Consider the following 19,516-nt stretch of genomic DNA (forward strand, 5'->3'; position numbering starts at 1 on the left):
TCCTTTGCTCCCACCACAAAGGCAGACTGCTTCCTGCAAATATGGCTCATTTGGATAATTCTTGTTTGTGTAGCTCCACCTCTGCTTCTTTGAATCAAACTAGGTCTAAAAGGCTTCTGCCATCAGCTTCAACCTGTCTCCAAAGTTTCCATATCCACGGTTGTAAACAAAGGATATAACATTTATATTTCATGGTGAAACCTCACTTTCAGGAACTGTATTTTGAAACTATTATGAAAATTTTCAAACACACACAAAAGTAAAGAGAATAGATAATAAACCCCCATGTAACCATTATCTGTCCTAAATCATTATCAACATTCTTCCATTAGAAAGTATATTTTTGCTAGGGCTTTCTGAGATCTGCTACCACTCTGATCTTTCAACATTCTGCATGTATCTTCTCTTCATTTACTGCTGAGTGGCCTCTAACCAATTTCAGTTGTCTTTGAGCAGCCCTTACATATATTTTGAAGTCTGTGGCTTCTATTTGTTTCCAACTTTTCTGAAAATGGATTTTGTGGGTTTGAACGATTTCCAAGAGAAAAGGGGAAAATGCTGACTTATGCAGCCATGTTCATACTGGAAGTCCCAATAAAATATTTTTTAAATTTCTAAGCGGCTGAATTTTTTGTTTAAACTTTTGTTATTAATTTCTCATTTTATTGCATTATAATCTGTCTTGTAAGATTTCTGCTTTTGGTAACTTACTACAAAACTAATATGTGATCAAATTTTGTAAGTATTCGCTGAGCATCAGGAAAAAATGTATTCTCCATTTTTTATTATTTTTATTCTCTATTTTAAATCTATAATTTTAACTTCATGTAGCTTAGAAAACATTTACCTTGTTATTCAGATCTTTTATCTTCTTATTTATTTGTTGTCTGCTTGATCAGTTAAGGAAAATGGTGTAATGAAATCCCCACTGCAACTTTAATTTCTGTCATTTTGTGCTTTTATCTGTGTGAGATATTAGTTTATATATTCTTATCCATTTTTGCTTTAAGTATTTCTAAGCTTTACTATTCTATGCATAAATATTTGAGAGTCTTTTCATTGAAATGTACACCTTTTATTTATATGAAACACTCTATTTTGCTTCCTTTGCTCTTTACTTTAAATTCTGTTTTCCTTTGGTTTACACTTACCTTGTTTGCTAAAATATTGTTTTCCGAAATATTTATTTTTTAGCCATTCTAAGTTATATTGTTTTAGATGTGTCTTTTAAAGACAGTACAATGAATTTTGACTTTTGATATAGCCTAAGAGTCCTTATCACTTAATGGGGGAGTTTAGTCCACCTTTATTAATGAGGAACATGAAGATGTTTTGTTCTTTCTCTACTATGTGTTTTTTGTGATTTCTGTTTTTAACGCTTTCTTGTTGTATCTTTTGTTCCTATATTTTTCTATTTAGATTAGGAGTTGTTTCATCCCCCTATGCTAGTGGCTTCTAAAATCTGTTTTCCTGTACCCACTGTGTGCTCCATTCTCTCCATAATGTGGCAGGCTATTTTTCAAAGACCCATGTTGGTGACGGTGGTTTTCTTCCATTTACTTATCCTTAATGAACCAGCGTTTCTTCCAGGTCTAGTTTTCCCCCAGAAATAGTTTGAATGCATTTTGCTTTGGACAGCCTATTTTCACTTGGATGCTGTCAGAGACCTCCTCCAAGAGGTCAAGCTGGAGGGCTGGGTGCCAATTCAGCATCCGCACCTGAGGGAGCAGTGAGGGGCCAGGGCCATGGGCCATGGGCCACCCTGACAGGAGTCCTCATTCTTGCTTGGGTTGTGTGACTTTTTGGCAAGGCCACAGGACCACATGCCAGACCTAATGTGTCAGACCTTCTTCCTGGTACACAAATAGTTCTGTCTCTTTGCCCAACCTCACACACCCAGCTACCAAGTCGAGAAAGAACTTGCTGCCTGAGGATGGTGGCTGCTGCCGCCTGTGCCTCATCTCTGAGCAGCCAGGTCTCCAGGCACAATTCACCAGGCAGGCCCATAGAGCAGAGACAACTTTTGCTGCCTGGTGAAACTGCCCTCCAGAGTGCCTAGCAGAGGCTCTGTGCCAAAAGAATCACCTGAAAGCCCAGGCCACCTGCCACCCTGACAAGGGTAGCAACTCTCTCTCATCCAGTCCCTTTCAAAGGGCTCTTGGGTCCTTTTCTATGTGTCTAACAGCCTATGCCCACCTCTCATTTTCTCCTCTCCAAGGCTGGGAGGCAATTGCGGGGTACAGTCTCCCCCATTTATAATCAGAAGCAGTGTTGCCAGATTTAGTAAGTGAAAATACACAATTCCCAGTTAAATCTGAATTTGAAATAAATAACTGATACAGAACGGGGTCTGGGAAGTGCTGGGTAGAAGACAACGGGGTCCCTGGCGAGGGCTTCACCCCTGGGCCTATGCCCGCAGACCCAGGGAGGACAGGCATTTCTGTTTTCCTGCCCAAATGTTGCCTTTCCCAAGACCATCCTGGCCTGCCACACCCCCATCCTATGCCTATAAAAACCCCGAGACCCTAGCGGGCAGGAACACAAGTTGCTGGACATCGAGAGGAACACACCAGCGGAGGAACACAGGAGCGATGGGATGTCAAGAAGGACCCACTGGCGTGTCAAGAAGGACCCACTGGCGTGTCAAGAAGGACCCACTGGCGTAGGAGCATACCAACAGGCCCCAGCAGGGCGGCAGGCCATCGACCCGCGGAACAACGCGGAGTCTGGCCCGGGTGGTGGGAGGAGAGTCCAAGCCGCTGAGCAGCACGACTTCAGGGGAAAACCACCTTCCCACTCCATCTCCCTTCTGGCTCCCCAGTCTGCTGAGAGCTACTTCCACCGATAAAACCTTGCACTCAATCTCCAAGCCCACGTGTGATCCAATTCTTTCAGTACACCAAGGCAAGAAACCCCAGGATACAGAAAGCCCTCTGTCCTCGCGATAAGGCAAGGGTCTAATTGAGCTAACACAAGCCGCCTACAGATGGCTAAGCTGAAATAGCACTCTGTAACACACGCCCACTGGGGCCTCAGCTGTAAACATTCACCCCTGGACACTGCTGTGGGGTGGGAGCCCCACAACCTGCCCATCTGCATGCTCCCCTAGAGGTTTGAGCAGCAGGGCACTGAAGAAGCCAGCCACATCCCCATTGCACGTCTTGTGAGGGGGATAAGGGAACTTTTCCTGTTTCATAACCAATAATTTTTAAATAAATATGCCCCGTGCAATACTTGAAGCATGTTGATATTTAAAAACTATTCATTGTTAATCTGAAATTCGAATGCGGCTGGGCATCCTGAATTTTGACTGGCAACCCTAGCAGGGAGACCATGCAACTCCTTTAAGGAGTAATTTCTGAGTCACCTCTGATTATCTTCTTTAAAAGTAGTCTACTTTTTCAAAGTATAATTATATTTGTATAATTTCCTCAAAATACCACAATTTGACTGACTCATTTCTGGTTTTTTCCACAGAAACAGGGTTTCCCATATTTTCAGATTTGTAGGTAATTTTCTGACCCAATTGTAGGAGTTAGGGGTCAGGAGTACATTCTCAAACTGATGCTCTTTATTTTAACACAAATTTTCTATTACAGAAAAGTTCAAATAACACTGAAAGACATGGAATAGGACAACAAATCCCTGCCTACCCATCTCCAAGCTTTAACAATTTTCAATGTCATGCAATATTAATAATGTTGACTATTTTGAAAATCAGTCAGGGGGGCCACCCTGTTTTGGGTGGCGGCCGGGGGAGCTGGGGCATGTTAACACAGATCATTTCACCTCTAAACACTTCTGTATTCTTCAGCATTCTCCTGGGATTACTGTCTTGGTTATCCCAGCCCACACTCGCTTCAGGCTGTAAATCAGTGGGTGGTTTTCTCACCCAGCTGGTCTAGTAGCATTCATCACCCTCAGACACTGAATGAGGAGGCAAATGCAAATAGATCTACTGCACGAGCTCTCTTTCTGTTGTGTCTCCCACTGCCCAGCGCGCACACACACACACACACACACAGCGACCATCAGACTGAAGAGAGGCCTTACCTTCAGGGTGTCAAAATCCTTCTCCAAGTAGGAGCCGCACTTTTCCCTCTCCCCTATGGAGGCAAAGAATTTGCTCCACCAATCGATAAACTCTTCCTCCTGAGTGGGTAGAAAGAAAAAGACCATTTCAGAAACAGGACTTGCCAAGGAGCGTCCTTCAGAGTTGAAAACCCGCCCTCTGCTCCTGGGCTGCTCTGGACCACAAGGCTTTCCTAGGGGTGATTTGGGGGAGCAGAGAGAGGAAACCTCCACCTCTCCAGGGGCAAAGCCTGCAGACTGAGGAAGACGTTTCAGCATTTGGTTGGTGTTGAGAAGCGGAGGCTCTAGCCCTAGCTCTGCCCCCCAAGCATGTGTGTTTCTGTCAAACTCACCAGCCTCCCTTTTCCTTTCTGTGAAGTGGGCATAAGCATCTTTGTAGTTCCTGCATCGCAGGGACCCAACACACTGAGACCAAAATCAGAAGGTACATAGGGTAACTCTTAGGGGAAAATGTCAATAATGTATTATTTATGAATAAAATGCAGGAGACCCAGGAAAATTCAGACCCAAAAGAGTTTTATCTATTCTGTCCACCCGTCTCCCTACCCAGGCAATAAAGGACACATTGGAAATCAGCACTTAGCCTTCCCAAGGTCAGATCAAGTTCAGATCAAGGCAGAGTCCCTGAAAATCAACTAATACTAAGTACCCTTTATTCCACAGACACTGCTAAATGTGAGGTATCAGGTGAGAAGAAAGGAAGTGTATGAAAGCACATTTTCTGTGTGACACCTGCATCCTTCCTCCAGTCACTCCTATTTGCAGGAAAAGGTGGACAGGACTGTTGTGGCAAATCCTGACCTCCCCACCTTTTAACTCCTCCTATACACGGTGTGTCTGCAGGCCCTCTTAGCTCTGGTGTCTAGAATATTCCTTCAGCTGTGTCCTGTCTCAGGGGGCGGGGTGTCCTGTCACCTAGAGGGTCACCAAGCTCCCTGAAAGTGGGATGGTCAGTCCACCCCAAAAGTTCACTAAGGTCTCATCACTCAGTCTGCGCCCATCTGTACCATTAGAGCTCATCTGGTTCAGTGGGAAGGGCCAAGTACATGGCGTCAGGAGCTCATTCTCGAACTCGCTTTCCTCCTCTGTATAAGAAGGTAGGCTAGAAGATCTCCCAGGAGCCTGCTCTGATTCTCCACCAGGAACTGAATATCTATCACAGAGTTTCTGAAAATGCTCACGGCCCCTTCAAACTAAAGCCAAGTGCTCCGAGCTCTGGCTTACTAAGGGTAAACACAAGCTGGAGCCCGGCCAAGGGTTCCTGAACAGGCACCCTGGGGAGAGGGTAGGATGAGGTTCTCGAGTCTCCACCCATCCTGGAAGTGTGGTCCTAACACCCCTTGTGTGGCCAGGTGGTCTCCAGACACACCACACAGGGAATGTATACCAGAGTGAGGCTGAATCTGCAGCCAGCCCCTACCAGACCCACTTACCTGGAGGATCTTCTGCAGCCAGGAGAGAGGAAACAAGGTCAGGTGGGGGGTAGGGTACAGCATGGCAGAGCTTTCTGACTTATAACCACTCTAGAAAAAGCTACCTTAGAGCAAGGCAGACCCAAGCCTTGATGTTTGAAGTTCCATTTAAAGAAAAAGGTGCTATGGGTGACACACATATACAGATATACATATCAAACTCACAGGATGACCCACACGCAGAAGAACAGACTTACACAGTCACGTCCAGGAGAGATGTGTATGCTAAAACACACATACGCCCCCACAGAAACACACAACGGCACATACTGGCACACAAGCAAACATGGACACTTAGGTAGAAATGGTTAGAATGGAATCCAGTTTAGCTGTTGAGTGCCCCTGAATCTTTATTTTTCTTTCCCAGCCCAAATACTTAAAGGTTTGAGTTTATAACTCAGGCTCAGAGTCAGGCACAGACAGACAACCAACCAGTGAGTTCTGTACAAAGAAACGACAGGAACAAGAATTGTGGGGAAGGTATTACACTTCCCTCAATCCGGAATAACCAAGTTAATTTCCAAAGGAGTCACAGACAGATAGTCTCAATAATACTATTAACAGTGACAACTAAATAGACAAACATTATGTACACTAAAAACAGAAGATATACCTTCTTTTCCAGCACCTTTGGAGCACTTAGAAAAAAATAAAAAAGCCACAAAGCAAATCTCAGTAAAGTCCCAGAAATAAAACCACTATCAGTCACATTTTCTGACCATACTGCAGTAAAACTACAAATATGAGAAATTTTAAATAAAATACTAACCTTTTGGAAATTTAAAGGCATATGCTTAAAGCCTACCTGGTCAAAGAGAAAACCAAAACTAAAATCTCGGATACTCAGGAAATACCAACAATAGGAGATACATGTCCCAAAATGTACGGGTTGTAGCTAAGCCTGTATTCAAAAAAAAAATTTATCTTAAGTGTTTTCACTTTTATACAAAAAGAATGAAAATAAATTACCTGATAATTCAAGAAACTGGAAAAGGCAGAAAGACCAAAGAAAATTGTAAATAGAAATGAATATATTAGAAAAGAGGATATTACAATTGATAACTAAACGCCAGAGCAAGATTTCAAAAGATCATTAAAATAGATAAACGTTTATCAAATCTAATTTTTATAAGTAGATATACTATTAGGAATGAGAAAAATCAAATAAAAAGATATTATTGGAGACAATGAAAATATTAAGAGGTTTACGAGGCTGAAACCAATGACAAAAATCTTAGAAAATGTAGATGAAGTGAATGATTTTCTAGGAAAATAAAAATTACCAAAATTGATTCAAAAGTAGTAGAAAACATGGAGAGATCAATAACCTTAAAAGAAAGTGGAAAAGATCTCAATGAATTACTTCCAAAAAAAGACATGAGGCCAAGATCATTTCTCAGGGAGAAAATTCTACGTTTCAAAGAATAAATCATTCTTTGTTCCACAGCATAGAAAAAGATGAAAGTTTTTATATTCGTTTATGAAGCAAAGCTTGACAAAGCAACACGCACACACACACACACACACACACACACACACACACACGGATTAATCTCATTCCTGAAGAGAGACATAAAGATCCTAAATAAAACACTAACGAACAGATGGCAGCACTCAATCTGGTGTGGTCAAGCTGGGTTATTCCAGAATACAAGAGTGGCTCAGCCTCAGTGAGTCAGGAGAGGAAACCCACAGGATCATCTACAGCAGAGGTCTGAAAACAATGGCCTACTGGCCAGCCACCTAGTTTCGTAATTTAAATATCAATATCTTCTGCAGCCACAATTGCAGAGTTGAGTCATTGCAACAAAGACCTCATGACCCCCAACCCTAAAATACTTACTACCTGACCCTTTAAAAAAAAATTGCCAGCCCCTAGTTTATAAGATGCAAAACAAAAACAAACAAAAAAAAATGGATGTTTAAGAAGTTAGAATTTTTCATTTATTCTCAAATGAACCTCTCAGTGAATTAAAAGGAAGCTTTCTTAGCATTATAAAGAATATTTTAAAGCAATAGTCAGCATTGTGTTTGACAGTATCAGGATTTCTCCCTTCTGGGCTCTTGCACATATAGGTGCCTCTGCCAATAATTTTCATGTGACATAGACATAAAGAAGCAGTAAAGCAGGGTGGGTGAAGCCAGGACCCAGAAGCTAGACTGCCAGTGTTCAAATCCTGCCACACTCAGTGGTGTGACATTGGGTCACTACTTAACCTCTCTTGGACTCAATTATCTATAATAGAAAAATAATAGTGTCAATTTGACAGTTATTGTGAGGAATCAGTGAGTCAATATTGAGAGAGTACTCAGAACTGTGCCTAGCACATAAATGCAGTGTAAGTGTTTCTTGCTCTTACTGATAATAGTAATATTGCTGTTGTTGCATGGACCTGGTTAGCTTCTTGGCCAAGAGCTAATCTCCTACAAACTGCTGGTGGGCACGGATGGCCACTATCATTCCAGAATGCAAATCGGCTGTACATTTCCATAGCCTAAAAGAACATGCACTTTGACACAGCAATCTTATTCCAGAATTCTATGCAAAGAAAGTAATCATTGATACGCATAAAGATTTTACTTCATTTAAAACAGTGAAAAATTGGAAGCAACTTAAGTATCCAACAATAAGGAACTGTTTGGATAAACAGTACATCCATATGATTAAACATTACACAACCTAAAAAGTGATGCTGGGAAAATATATTTACTGACATGAAAAGTTACTCACAACTGATGAGATTTATAAAGGGCTAAAAAATAACGTGATCTCATTTTAACAAAAGGACTAAACCCCAAATGTTCATAGTGGTACTCTGAATGGTAAAATTGTACACGTTTTATTCCTTTTATTTTGTATATAACTCAAAAATTTCTAATTTTTCATTGTATGCAAGTATTCCTTGCATAGCTTTAGAAATTAAAATTTTTTAAATAAAGAACAACAGCAAGATGCTTCAAAACACACTACCAATAAAGTGAAAAGACAACGCACAGAATGGGAGAAAACATTTGCAAATCATATATTTGATAAGGGATTTGTATCCAGAGTATATAGAGAACTCACAACTCAATAATAATAAAAAAAAAATCATCCAGTTTTAAAATGGGCAATGGATTGAAGTTGACTTTCCCCAGAGAAAATATACAAATGGCCAATAGCACATGGAAAGATGCTCCACATCATTAGACATCACGGAAATGCAAATCAACACCTCAGTGAGAAACCACTTCTCACCTGCTAGAATGGCTATCATCATAAAGTCAGATCATAAGTGTTGGTGAAGATACGGAGAAATTGGAACCCTTGTACACTGCTGGTGAGGACATAAAGTGTTGCAGGCACTTTGAAAAACAGTTTGGCAGTTCCTCAAAACATTAAACATAGAGTTGCCATATGGCCTAGCAATTCCATTCCTAGGTATATATCCAAGAGAAATGAAAACTTATGTCTACACAAAAACTTGTACATGAATGTTCAAAGCAGCATTATTCATAATAGCTAAAGGGTAGAAAGACCTAAATATGAATCAACTGATGAGTGGATAAAGAAAATGTGATATATTCTTACACTGGCACATTATTTGGTAATAAAAAGGCAATGAAGAACTGATACATGTTATGACATAGATGAACCTAGAAAACCTTATGCTAAGTGAAAGAATTTAATCACAAAAGACTACGTACTGTAGGATTCCATTTATATGAAGTTCCAGAATAGGCAAATATATAGAAACAAAAAATATTTAGTGGTTTCCAGGGGCTGGGAGTGGTTGGAAGGGACTGCTCACTCCTTAGCCTCTCTAGGACTCCATTTATCTAATCTGTAATGGAAAAATAATAGTATAAGTTTGACAGTTATTATGAGGAATAAATGCTCTTCAGTACTTTTTTTTTTTGTAGTTATAAGGATATTCTAAAATGGATTCTGGTCATGGTTGCACAACTCCGTTAATATACTACAAACCATTAAACTGTACACTTTAAATAAGAACCTGTATTCACATGGATTATCTCAATAAAGTTGCTAAAATTAAAAAGAACAAATGATCAAATACAACCATATAACATCAAACAAAAGAATAAAAGCAGGAATCTCGAGTGTTTCTTTCTAAGGAAATAAGAGTTCAATTTTTTTTTTTAATAGAACAATTTATTTACCACCAACGGGACCTAAATCTTACCACGCTCTGTTTTCCCCAAGTTCCCCTCTTGGCTACAATTCCCTCTTCCTTCAAAGTTCCAGGTGATGTCTGGTGGCTGCTGTTCCCCAGCAGACTCACAGCTGCTGAGATGAATGGCCTGTGACCTTCCTCCCGGCCACACCAGCTGGCTGGCTGCTCAGTGACTTTTGCCCCCATTTTCTTCCTACATCCCACAGGTAAACCCTCTTCTAATCAATCACTCACACCTTTAATAGCAATTATGCATGTGACAGAATCATGATTTACATATTAACTAATATTTTCTTGGTCCTACAATGCTTTGTTTACCCCCTCGCCCTTTCCTTCTCCTAAACGCCTTGCGCCTCTCTTGTTCCATTGTACTTCTGGCCAACGCCACCTCGGGTTAAATCCAGCTCTTCTCCACTTCGCATCAGGTCCCCACAACCAAATGTGGCTGAAAAAAACCATGAAACCAGCTGCTGGGTCTCACACCAAGTTCCTGGCACAGCTTCAAGGAGCCCCAGTGCCACCCAGCACCCCATCTCACTTCCCTGGCCCTTTACTCGCCCCTTCTCCCGATACCACCTGCCACACTCACCCTCTCCCCAGCCCTCTAGCACCTCCTCCCTAGACTCATGCTCAGCCCATGTCCCTGCTTCCTTTCTCCTAGAAAGCAGAAGCAACTGGAAGAGACTTCCTCAAGCCCCCACCAGCACCCATGCCATGTGCTAATTTCCCTTCTGCTCCTGTGGGTGCTCAGCTTGTACCCCAACCCAAGGTCAACCTCTGCCCTCATGCCCGGGGCTCATCCCCTCTGGCCCATTCAAGGCCATCACTCCATGACTCTCCCCACCCTCTCCTGTGTCACCAACATCCCTCCCCTCTGGGCCATTCCAGTCGGCCTTCACACATGGGCACCAGTGCCCCACTATTCACCAAGGATATGTCTCTCTCTCTGCCCACACGCTCCCTTTTGGCTTCCACCTCATTACCTTCACCCCTTTACAGAAAAACTTCTAGAAAGAGTTGTCCATACTTATTGTCTCTAATTCTTATCTTTCCATTCTCTGTCCTCCTCAAAACATTCTTGTCAAGGTCACCAATGACTCAGACCTCAATAATCAATCCAGAAGCAGTATTTGGCAGAAGTGGTCACTCCTCTGTCCCTGAAGCATCTCCCCTCACCTTGCAGAGCTCCACGGTCTGGAGCACCACAGTGTTGTCCTCCCACCTCACCAGCCACACCTGCACAGTCTTCTTTGCTGCCTCCTTCTTGTCACCCACGCTTTGGCCATCTGAGTGCCTCGGGGCTCAGTGCTTGAGCCCCTCCTCTCTATCCACTCTCGCTCCCTTGGGTTCTCCCTGGGTCTTAGCTCTTTAAATAGCACATACGTTGATGAGTCCCACCTTGAGCTCTGTCCAGCCTGGATGCCTTCCCTGGACTCCAGCTGCCCATGTGACATCTCCCACTGGACACCTGATAGGCTTCTCAAAGGTAAGTCCAGATTCCTATCTCTGAACATCCCTGCCCAGTCTGCTTATCCCACACCCTTCCTCATATGAACAAATGGCAACTCTCTCCTTCCAGATGCTCAAGACAAAATCCCTGCAATCACCTTTGACTCCTGTTCCTCATGACCCTCATTCAATCCATCAGTCACTCCTGCTGGCACTACCTCCAGTGCATATTCAGAACCAGACCACTCTATCACTACCGCCCCAGTCCAGCCCCATCATCCCACGCAGGATGACTGCAGCAGTTTCCTAACTTGCCTCCCCACCTTTACCTTTGCCGTCCTGCTCCCTGAATCCATGCTCAACCCAACAACCATGTACATGGGATCCTGTCACCCTCTGTGCACATCCCTCCAGTGATTTGTCAGCTCACCCAGAATAAAACTAAAGCCCTTGTAATAACTTCTAGTCTCTTATGGTTGAGCCCCCACACCTCCCTGATCTCACGTCCTTCCGCTTTCTTCCTCACTCATGCCACTGCAGCCAACAAGGCTTCCTGGTCCTGAACACTTCTAGCATCCTCATGTCCTTCGCCTGGCAGGAATGCTATTCCCCCGATAGATCCCTAAGCCACTTCCTCACTTCCTTCTTGTCTTGATTCCAGTGCAACCTCAGTCTCACCCTTGTTATTGTCCATATTGTAAATCACAACCCCCTCTCAACAATTCCTATTCCCCCTTCATTGCTTTTTCTCCACAGTGATTATTGCCATCTGATATCCAATAGATTTTACGTGGGTAATATTTGTTATATTTGTTAATTGTATCTCCTTCTCCATGAAGGCAGAGCCTTTTATTTTTTTTTTTTTTTTTTTTTTTTTTTTTTTGAGACAGAGTCTTGCTCTGTCACCCAGGCTGGAGTGCTGGAGTGCAGTGGTACTATCTCGGCTCACTGCAAGCTCTGCCTCCCAGGTTCAAGCGATTCTCCTGCCTCAGTCTCCCAAGTAGCTGGGATTACAGGTGTGTGCCACCACACCCAGCTAATTTTTGTTATTTTTAATAGAGACAGGGTTTCACCATGTTGGCCAGGCTGGTCTCAAACTCCTGGCCTCGAATGATCCACCCACCTCTGCCTCCCAAAGTGCTGGGATTACAGGCGTGAGCCACCGCACCGAACCCCATTTACCTTTTGTAACACTCATAACCTCAATGCTTAGAACATTGCCTTAAACATAATTGCAGTTCTGTCAATATTTGATGGATACAGGAATGCCTCAACAGCAGAATGTGGGGAAAGAGGGGGTGATCCTTGGCTTTGAAGTTGACAAAGGCTGATCACATGCCATTAAAATAATACGCTTAAAAGAATGTTTTGTCCAGCCAGTTTTTCCCCATCATAGGCAAAATAAATGAAAGTGTAGAAGGAGAAAGGAAGCAAGAATTAGAGACTTGTGATAGTTTCTGATAAGGCACCGCACACCCTGCCTCCAGGTCAGCTCTAAAGTATATACGGAACAGACCCCTCCATAACTTTGGGGGTCCAGGCAGCAGCAGCCACCCAAAAGTTGCCAGAGGAATTGGATGTGGGGCAGTTGACTGGAGATGGCTGCATGGGTGTCATGGGAGGCAGAGCCTAAGCCCTTGGAATTTCCCGTAGACCCCAGAGTGTCATGGGAGAGCTGCTTAATGGTGCCCCACTCCCTGTAGGGCTTGAAAGGTAGTGGAGAGAGAAAGAGCCAGGAAACCTAGAAAGATTTGGGGGCTGAAATGAGAAGATGCAATATGGCCTGTGTGCCCAGAAATCAGTGAGTCTCTAAATGTCAGAGTGGACACATACTGGTGACCAGGACTTCCTCCCTGTGGAGGTCAGGAGGTTATGGAAGCCCAACCCAGAATTCAGCTGCCTCCTGGGGTTAAGGAGGAAGACAAAAAGCCCAGACTACCTAAGTTTAAACCTAAAATGCTGAAGATTACCCGGATTTTTCTGCCATCAGGAAAAATGTGGGCTCAAAGGAGAGATTAAGTTGATTTACAGAAAAATAAAGTTCTATTTTTAACACACTCACAGATGTGACTTGAAAATATCATTCCTGCTATTTCACTAATCTGGCTTCTGATGGAGTTATTTCAAGCCCACTTCTCCCTTTTCTTTGCCAGAAAGTCCAGGAATAAGTTAGCACACCCATAAGAAAGAGCCCCACAAAAAAACAGGACAGCTATTCCATGTCTGAACTCAGAGGTGCCAAAGCCAACTAACCCTCTGATGTTAATGGAATCCCATATTCCAAAGCTCCAAAAGGGAAATAGTGGTATGTTTTCTCATTCCAAATGTGTTTTTTACCTCATTTTGCAACAGCAAAGTATCCAGTTTTGGAACATGGCAAGGAGGAAAAAGAAACACAAAAGGTTTGATATTTGAGGTGTCACCTTAGGCTTTAACAAGAAGTCTGGCCATTAAAACATCACACCCCCATGCTCAAGGTTCAAGGCCCCTTGTGCAGTCAGCCAACCCAGTAAGTCTGATCAAGGCATGGACTGGGAGCCTCTCCAGTTTCAGCTAATAGCCAACACGCAGTTCCTGGGCAGCCAGAGCAAAATAGCAGAGATATGTTTCTCCAGTCTTGATCCAGTCTAATGAGCACCTTAATCCCCCTGAAGACCCAAATCAGTATGATACATTCCAAATATTTAATCTCCCATCAGCATTCAGTAGACCTAACACATTTCATAAATATGGGCAGAAAAACAGGCAACAATAATTCCTTTCTGTGAAGTCAGGAAGCAGGAGACAGGGGGCAGGTACAGAATTTGTTTTCTCTTCCCAGGATGACCAGTTGAATCAAAGAGAAAAATTTCTGGTCAAATCCGTTTGCCACCAAGGTTATAATGCTAAACCTTGGGTCACTATAGAGAACTATATGCCCAACTCTTAAAAAAAAAAAAAGTGGTCCATTATTGTTTATAATTTTAAGTAGGCCTTCATGCCTATGTCAACCCAGAGATAGACATCCTAGACTGTGCTGAAAGTAATTTCCCTCTTAGTGCAAATCATCATCATCAAGATAATAACATAACAACCCAACACTGGGGTTACTGTAAGGCTCAGAGTAGATATCTACAAAGATATGCTGTAACCTGTAAAGTTTACCATGATTAATGTTCTTGGTGATATTGCCAGTGTCATCAGTTTGATCTCCAGTACTGCTACCCTATAGCTCTACATCTGTATTACTGGAATCATGGTACAAAGGTTCCTCTAATTCTTTCACGTCTTGAGATTTAGGAAATGGACTATTTACTCATGCACACATGAATAAACACATATGTAACATAAAAGTACTCATGCCTACATGTAGACCAGTCAAACCCCCAGACATGCAAATACCCTGACTTCAAACCTACTCCACCCTCCATATACAAAATCACTCATGCCCCTCAAAGCCACATAGACATATGCCCACAGCCAGCCACCGTGTTGATTCAGCAGAACTCCACACACTCATAACATAAGTCACTTAATTATTTCTACAAGTGGAACACTGGGCTTTCAACCTCTTGTAGACACTCCCTGTAGTCCAGCCTCCTAGTCTGTGGAGGGGATCATTACTCCGCTTACTCTGATTTCTGGATCAGCAGAGGGGGAAAGAAGTGAAGACTTTTAACCAAAATGCTGAATTGCTTCCAAAGGCCCAGAGACTACATGGGCCTGAAATCCAGTAAAGTCAAACAGATGGCAAGGGGACCTGATCACTTGACTATTGGCCTGCTCCGGATGGGGGACTCACAGAGTGTCGGGGAACTGTGGGGAACCCCAGGTTGCTGATGTTTTCTCAATTCAGGATCCTAAGATAGATCCTTGGGGGCCCATGCCTGGATTCTGTGAAGGCACCATAACCCCATACAACTATGCAGAAAGCCTAGAGTAATGGAACCTAGACAGTAGGTGAATGAAAGAAGCTTCCATCAGACTCTTCAAACATACGAAGAAAGCAACAAAACATCACTAATTCAGAATCTATGACAATTCCAATAGGGCCTGGGCAGCATACCTTATCTTCCTTCTGCTTATGTATACAATTTTGCTTAACAAGAGTTCCAACTACTCAAGAGAAAAACTATTTTTGAAGGCCTTCCCAAGACTACAGACGCATTCATCAAGCTACAGACACTGATATTAGCTCTCCTAAATTCAATTTTAAGAGGATTTGAGGGGAGCCTACTATGTGCCAAAGTCAACCTACTTTCTAGTTACTGTGTGCATTTTCATACACAAAATCACATTACTTTTCAAATATTTTATATTTTGAACTTGTTGTTAATTTGCTCTGATTTCCCTGTGCCTTGGTTAATGTAGAGAAGAGTTAAAGACAAAAGGTGGTTAGTAAGTTTCACCAAGCACACTCAGAGGGGTCTTGTGCTCAGCAGTGAGCACTGCACCGACTTCCAAGCACTATTTTGACCCAGGCTAGGGAGTAGATAGTGCATAGGACCAATAGGGAGAGGAAGACATCAAATTAGACCTCAGAGAGAGTTGCCTATGCTGTAGATTTCCTAGGGAAGCTGAGAATACCCCTCTAGGAAGAGATGAGTGTTTTTTCTTTAGATGGGAAAACAGATCCCTCTTGGACCAGGGGAAAGACCCCTTGGGGCAGGGGGTGGTGGAGGGGTTATGTCAGGATGAGGTGGAGGCAAGGAGGGCTGGATGGTGGGAGCCAGGGCCTCCTCCTCCCTGATGGAGCCCTGAAGTTTGCCAGACAAGTTTCACCCCAGGCTGTCCCCCCTGCAGTGTGCAGCGAGGGAGGAGGGGTGCACCCCCGAGGAGACCACAGGAATGCCAAGCAGGGAAAAGGCGCCCCGAGCCAAGGGCTCCGGCAACAAGGATCCAATATCGGAGGGTGACTCCAGCCCCCGTAACAGGAGAGACCGTGAAGTATGTGCTCTGCTTCCCAACCAGCAAACACAGCAAATAACCAATTACTCCAAATAGCTAACAGATTTCGGCTCTGATTCCCTCCCCTCGTCTCCCCTGTGCTTTCACTTGTCATTTGATGGGCGATTTGTATTTGCTCTGAGAAAATGAGAGAAAGAATGAGTCACAAAGGAAGGTCCAGATTACACCAGTGACGGGCATCAAACCTCCTAATCAGAACTAATGGGAGTGGGGGGAGGCCAGGCTGCACTGGCAACACTTCTGAACGAGTGATATTTTTAAAGAAGTACAGTTACTTTCAAGCACATACAGTAATTCTTGCTAAACCAATATTGCCAAATACATGTCCTTAGGAAACCTACTTTAAGGAAAAGATAAGTGTCTTCCTAATTAGCACATCTGATATGTACAAAAGTACAGGTAAAACCATGAATGTTATTAAAGTTAAAATACTCCCCCTCTAACTCTCCAGTTCAGAGGTGCAACCATGAAGTTCAGAGACAAACTGCCTTGGATGCCTTCTGAAAATGCTTCCTCACTTGGAAGCCACGCCCTGTAATTGATTCCTTTGCTCAGAAAACCTTTGCTTCAAAGTCTTGGAATAATTTGTTGTCAGTACTCATGAGCTGCAATAAGGCATCCCGCATCCCCCCACAACCTGGAATTAAGGGAAATAGGGCTGCCCTTGGAGAATTAGACCATGAAATAACTTCATAGTCAGTGAGAGCAAGGAGAGGCAAAGTCACCTCAACAGGGAAGAATGCCTCCTACCCTAAGACTTAACCATAAGTGGGGAGAACGTATTAATCCAGAGAAAAAGCATATTCATGAAGAAAGGTACTAATCAGGCAAACAGGAGTAAGGGGTAAACACTGACAGGTGTCCACATCAGCACCATCAGGGGAAAGGGGGCCTACGCTTAGGGACTAAAGCTGCCCCCACCTTTGGAGATGGATGTGTCAGGCCATCTTGGTCAGCTGGCACTAAAGTTCAAATTACAGAACTCTTTCTCTCCTCATTCTGATTTCTCACTCTTAATCACAATTTGGCTTCCCACTCACTGGACTTATAGGAGACTATTCGCTGGACCAGCCACCAAGGTCACATGCCCCAGGTAGGTATATTTCTCATGTAAGTTTACACAGATGCTAGCTGTGAGAAAACTGACCCAACAGGTGTCTGAACCCACAAGGTTAAGGATTCACTCAGCCAAAACTGTAGAAACTTCCCTAAAGTAACACCATGCCTGGTGGGCCTGGTAGGAAAGGGTCAACTCTCCTTTACTTAAGAAATTCCTCTATAGAAGTTCATTGGTAGGGACAGCAGCTCTGGCCCTCCAGCCTACCCTAGCTAACCCCTGACTACCATAACAAACATAGGAAATAAACTCTTCAGCCCAGAAGAATAGCCCCATGTCGCTGCCTCTGATCCTAGTTTCCTTCTTACTTATCCCACCCTGCTAGATTTCTAACCAGCAAAGTGAAACTATTGCAAATCTAAACTATTTCCTTCTTCCTTTTGTCTGAGTTTGAGATTAGAAAGGGCCATGAATTTATGGAAAGAATCTAACTGAGCTCCCAGTATTTGACAAGAAAGGACTTCCCTCTGTAAGGATAAACACAAGGCAAAAAAAAGAGAAGATATTAAGGGCAAAAGAAGGAGAGCGATCTGAAAACAAAGACAAATGTCTCCCAATGCTGTTAAAGAGTTGAGTAAAAAGCAGAAGAAAACAAATGGCTCATGTATATTCATAGGAAGTCTTAAGAGGAAACTGCAAACAAGAAATTAGAGTACACAACTCTGAAGGAGATAAACCTGCATGATGAAAACCATGACTTCAAATTTAAAGCTCTAATAAAGGCATTGATTTCCAGCAAAATGACAAATTAGACAACCGGAGAAACCCTCCAAGTAAGAACACCTAAATTAACAGATAAGATACTTCTAAAATCCATTTTAAATGCATGACTGAGCTGATAGGAATGTAAAGAAAATCCTGAAGGGCAAATGAGAAAGGAAGAATCCAGAGAAATAAGGAGCCAAAATGCATACTAACTAGGGGACCCAAAAAGCCACACACTGAACATTTAGTTTTAAGTGAATCTGGGTTTATAGTGTCTACAGACATCTGGTAAAAGTAAACACATATCCTCTCTAAAAGAATGTAACTTCCACACAGGCCCCAAAGAATTCTCAGATAAAGTTCCAAGGAACATGGTTCACAATCAAACACATAAGGAACTAGGCACCATGAGCAAGAGCCAGCTAGAGCCAACCAATTGCAGAATCAGGAAACAGAAGTCAGAGTAGTCAGAAATAGGGCTTTAAGGAAAAACTGTTTAAATAAATAAAAGGCATTAAAAGTATGCCAAACGGACAGGCGACCTTCAAAAATAAACAAGCAGAGTAGGGGAATAAAACTTTTAGAAATAAAAATATAGTACTTAAGACTGAAAACTCAATAGATAGGGTAAAATAGCAGATTAGAAACTGCTAAAGATCGAGTGAACTAGAAGATACACTTTCAGAAATTAGCCAGAGTGCAACCCAAAGAAATAAATAATATGAAAGAATGTTTAACAGACATGAAGAATAGAAGAGGTCCATTATATATCCAATCAGAGTTCCAGAAATGATGGGAGAATGGAATCTGTAACATTTGAAGAGATAATGGTGGAGAATTGCTCAGAATGAATAAAAATAATATCTTTCAAAAATTAAATTAAACTAATTTTATTTTTTAAATTTTCTTTTTTTTTCAGACAGGGTCTCACTCTGTGGGCCAGGCTGGAGTGCAGTGGCACAATCATGGCTCACTGCAGCCTTAACCTCCTGGGCTCAAGCGATTGTCCCGCCTCACTTTCTCAAGTAGCTGGGACTACAGGTATGCACCACCACAGCTAGCTAATTTTTTGTATTTTTTGTAGAGACGGGGTTTCACTACATTGCCCAGGTTGGTCTTGAACTCATGGGCTCAATGATCTGCCTGCCTCAGCCTCCCAAAGTGCTGGGATTACAGGCATGAGCCACTGCACCCAGCCAAAACTAAACTTAACTTCAAAACAAAAATTTTTTAAGTCCTCAGATTTAAGAAAATAATAGCACAATGGAAGTCAGAAGAGAGTGCTGACAGAAAATAACTATTAGTGAAACTATTATTTCCAAAATAAGGGTGAAAAAAATATTTTCAGTCAATTAAAAATTGAGAAAGTTTATAATGAACTGACCTCAATTATAGGAATTTCAATAGGCCCTACTTCAGGAAGAAGACGACTGATATTTAAAAAAAAAAAAAAAAAAAGTAAATGGGAATATAGCTAAAAGAAAAAATGATTACTTAAAATATAATAGTGCTTTTAAAAGGTAGGTAAAAAAGATAAAACTAAAATAGTGTACAAAAGT

The 19,516-nt window shown here is 42.5% G+C and overlaps 2 protein-coding genes across 2 annotated transcripts in view; one reads left to right on the forward strand and one right to left on the reverse strand.

The window, feature by feature from the left end:
• The window catches only part of PAIP2B (poly(A) binding protein interacting protein 2B), a 577,567-nt gene that overhangs the window by 118,747 nt on the left and 439,304 nt on the right, over positions 1 to 19,516 (forward strand). The gene's annotated exons all lie outside the window — the stretch shown is intronic.
• DYSF (dysferlin) overlaps positions 1 to 19,516 on the reverse strand; it is a 219,204-nt gene that overhangs the window by 37,507 nt on the left and 162,181 nt on the right. Inside the window, exon 42 of the mRNA XM_050755219.1 lies at positions 4,054 to 4,152. Coding sequence (XP_050611176.1) covers positions 4,054 to 4,152 — 99 coding nt within the window. The remainder of the gene's footprint in view (positions 1 to 4,053; positions 4,153 to 19,516) is intronic.

Source organism: Macaca thibetana, chromosome 13, assembly GCF_024542745.1.
Source record: "Macaca thibetana thibetana isolate TM-01 chromosome 13, ASM2454274v1, whole genome shotgun sequence".
NCBI lineage: Eukaryota > Metazoa > Chordata > Mammalia > Primates > Cercopithecidae > Macaca > Macaca thibetana.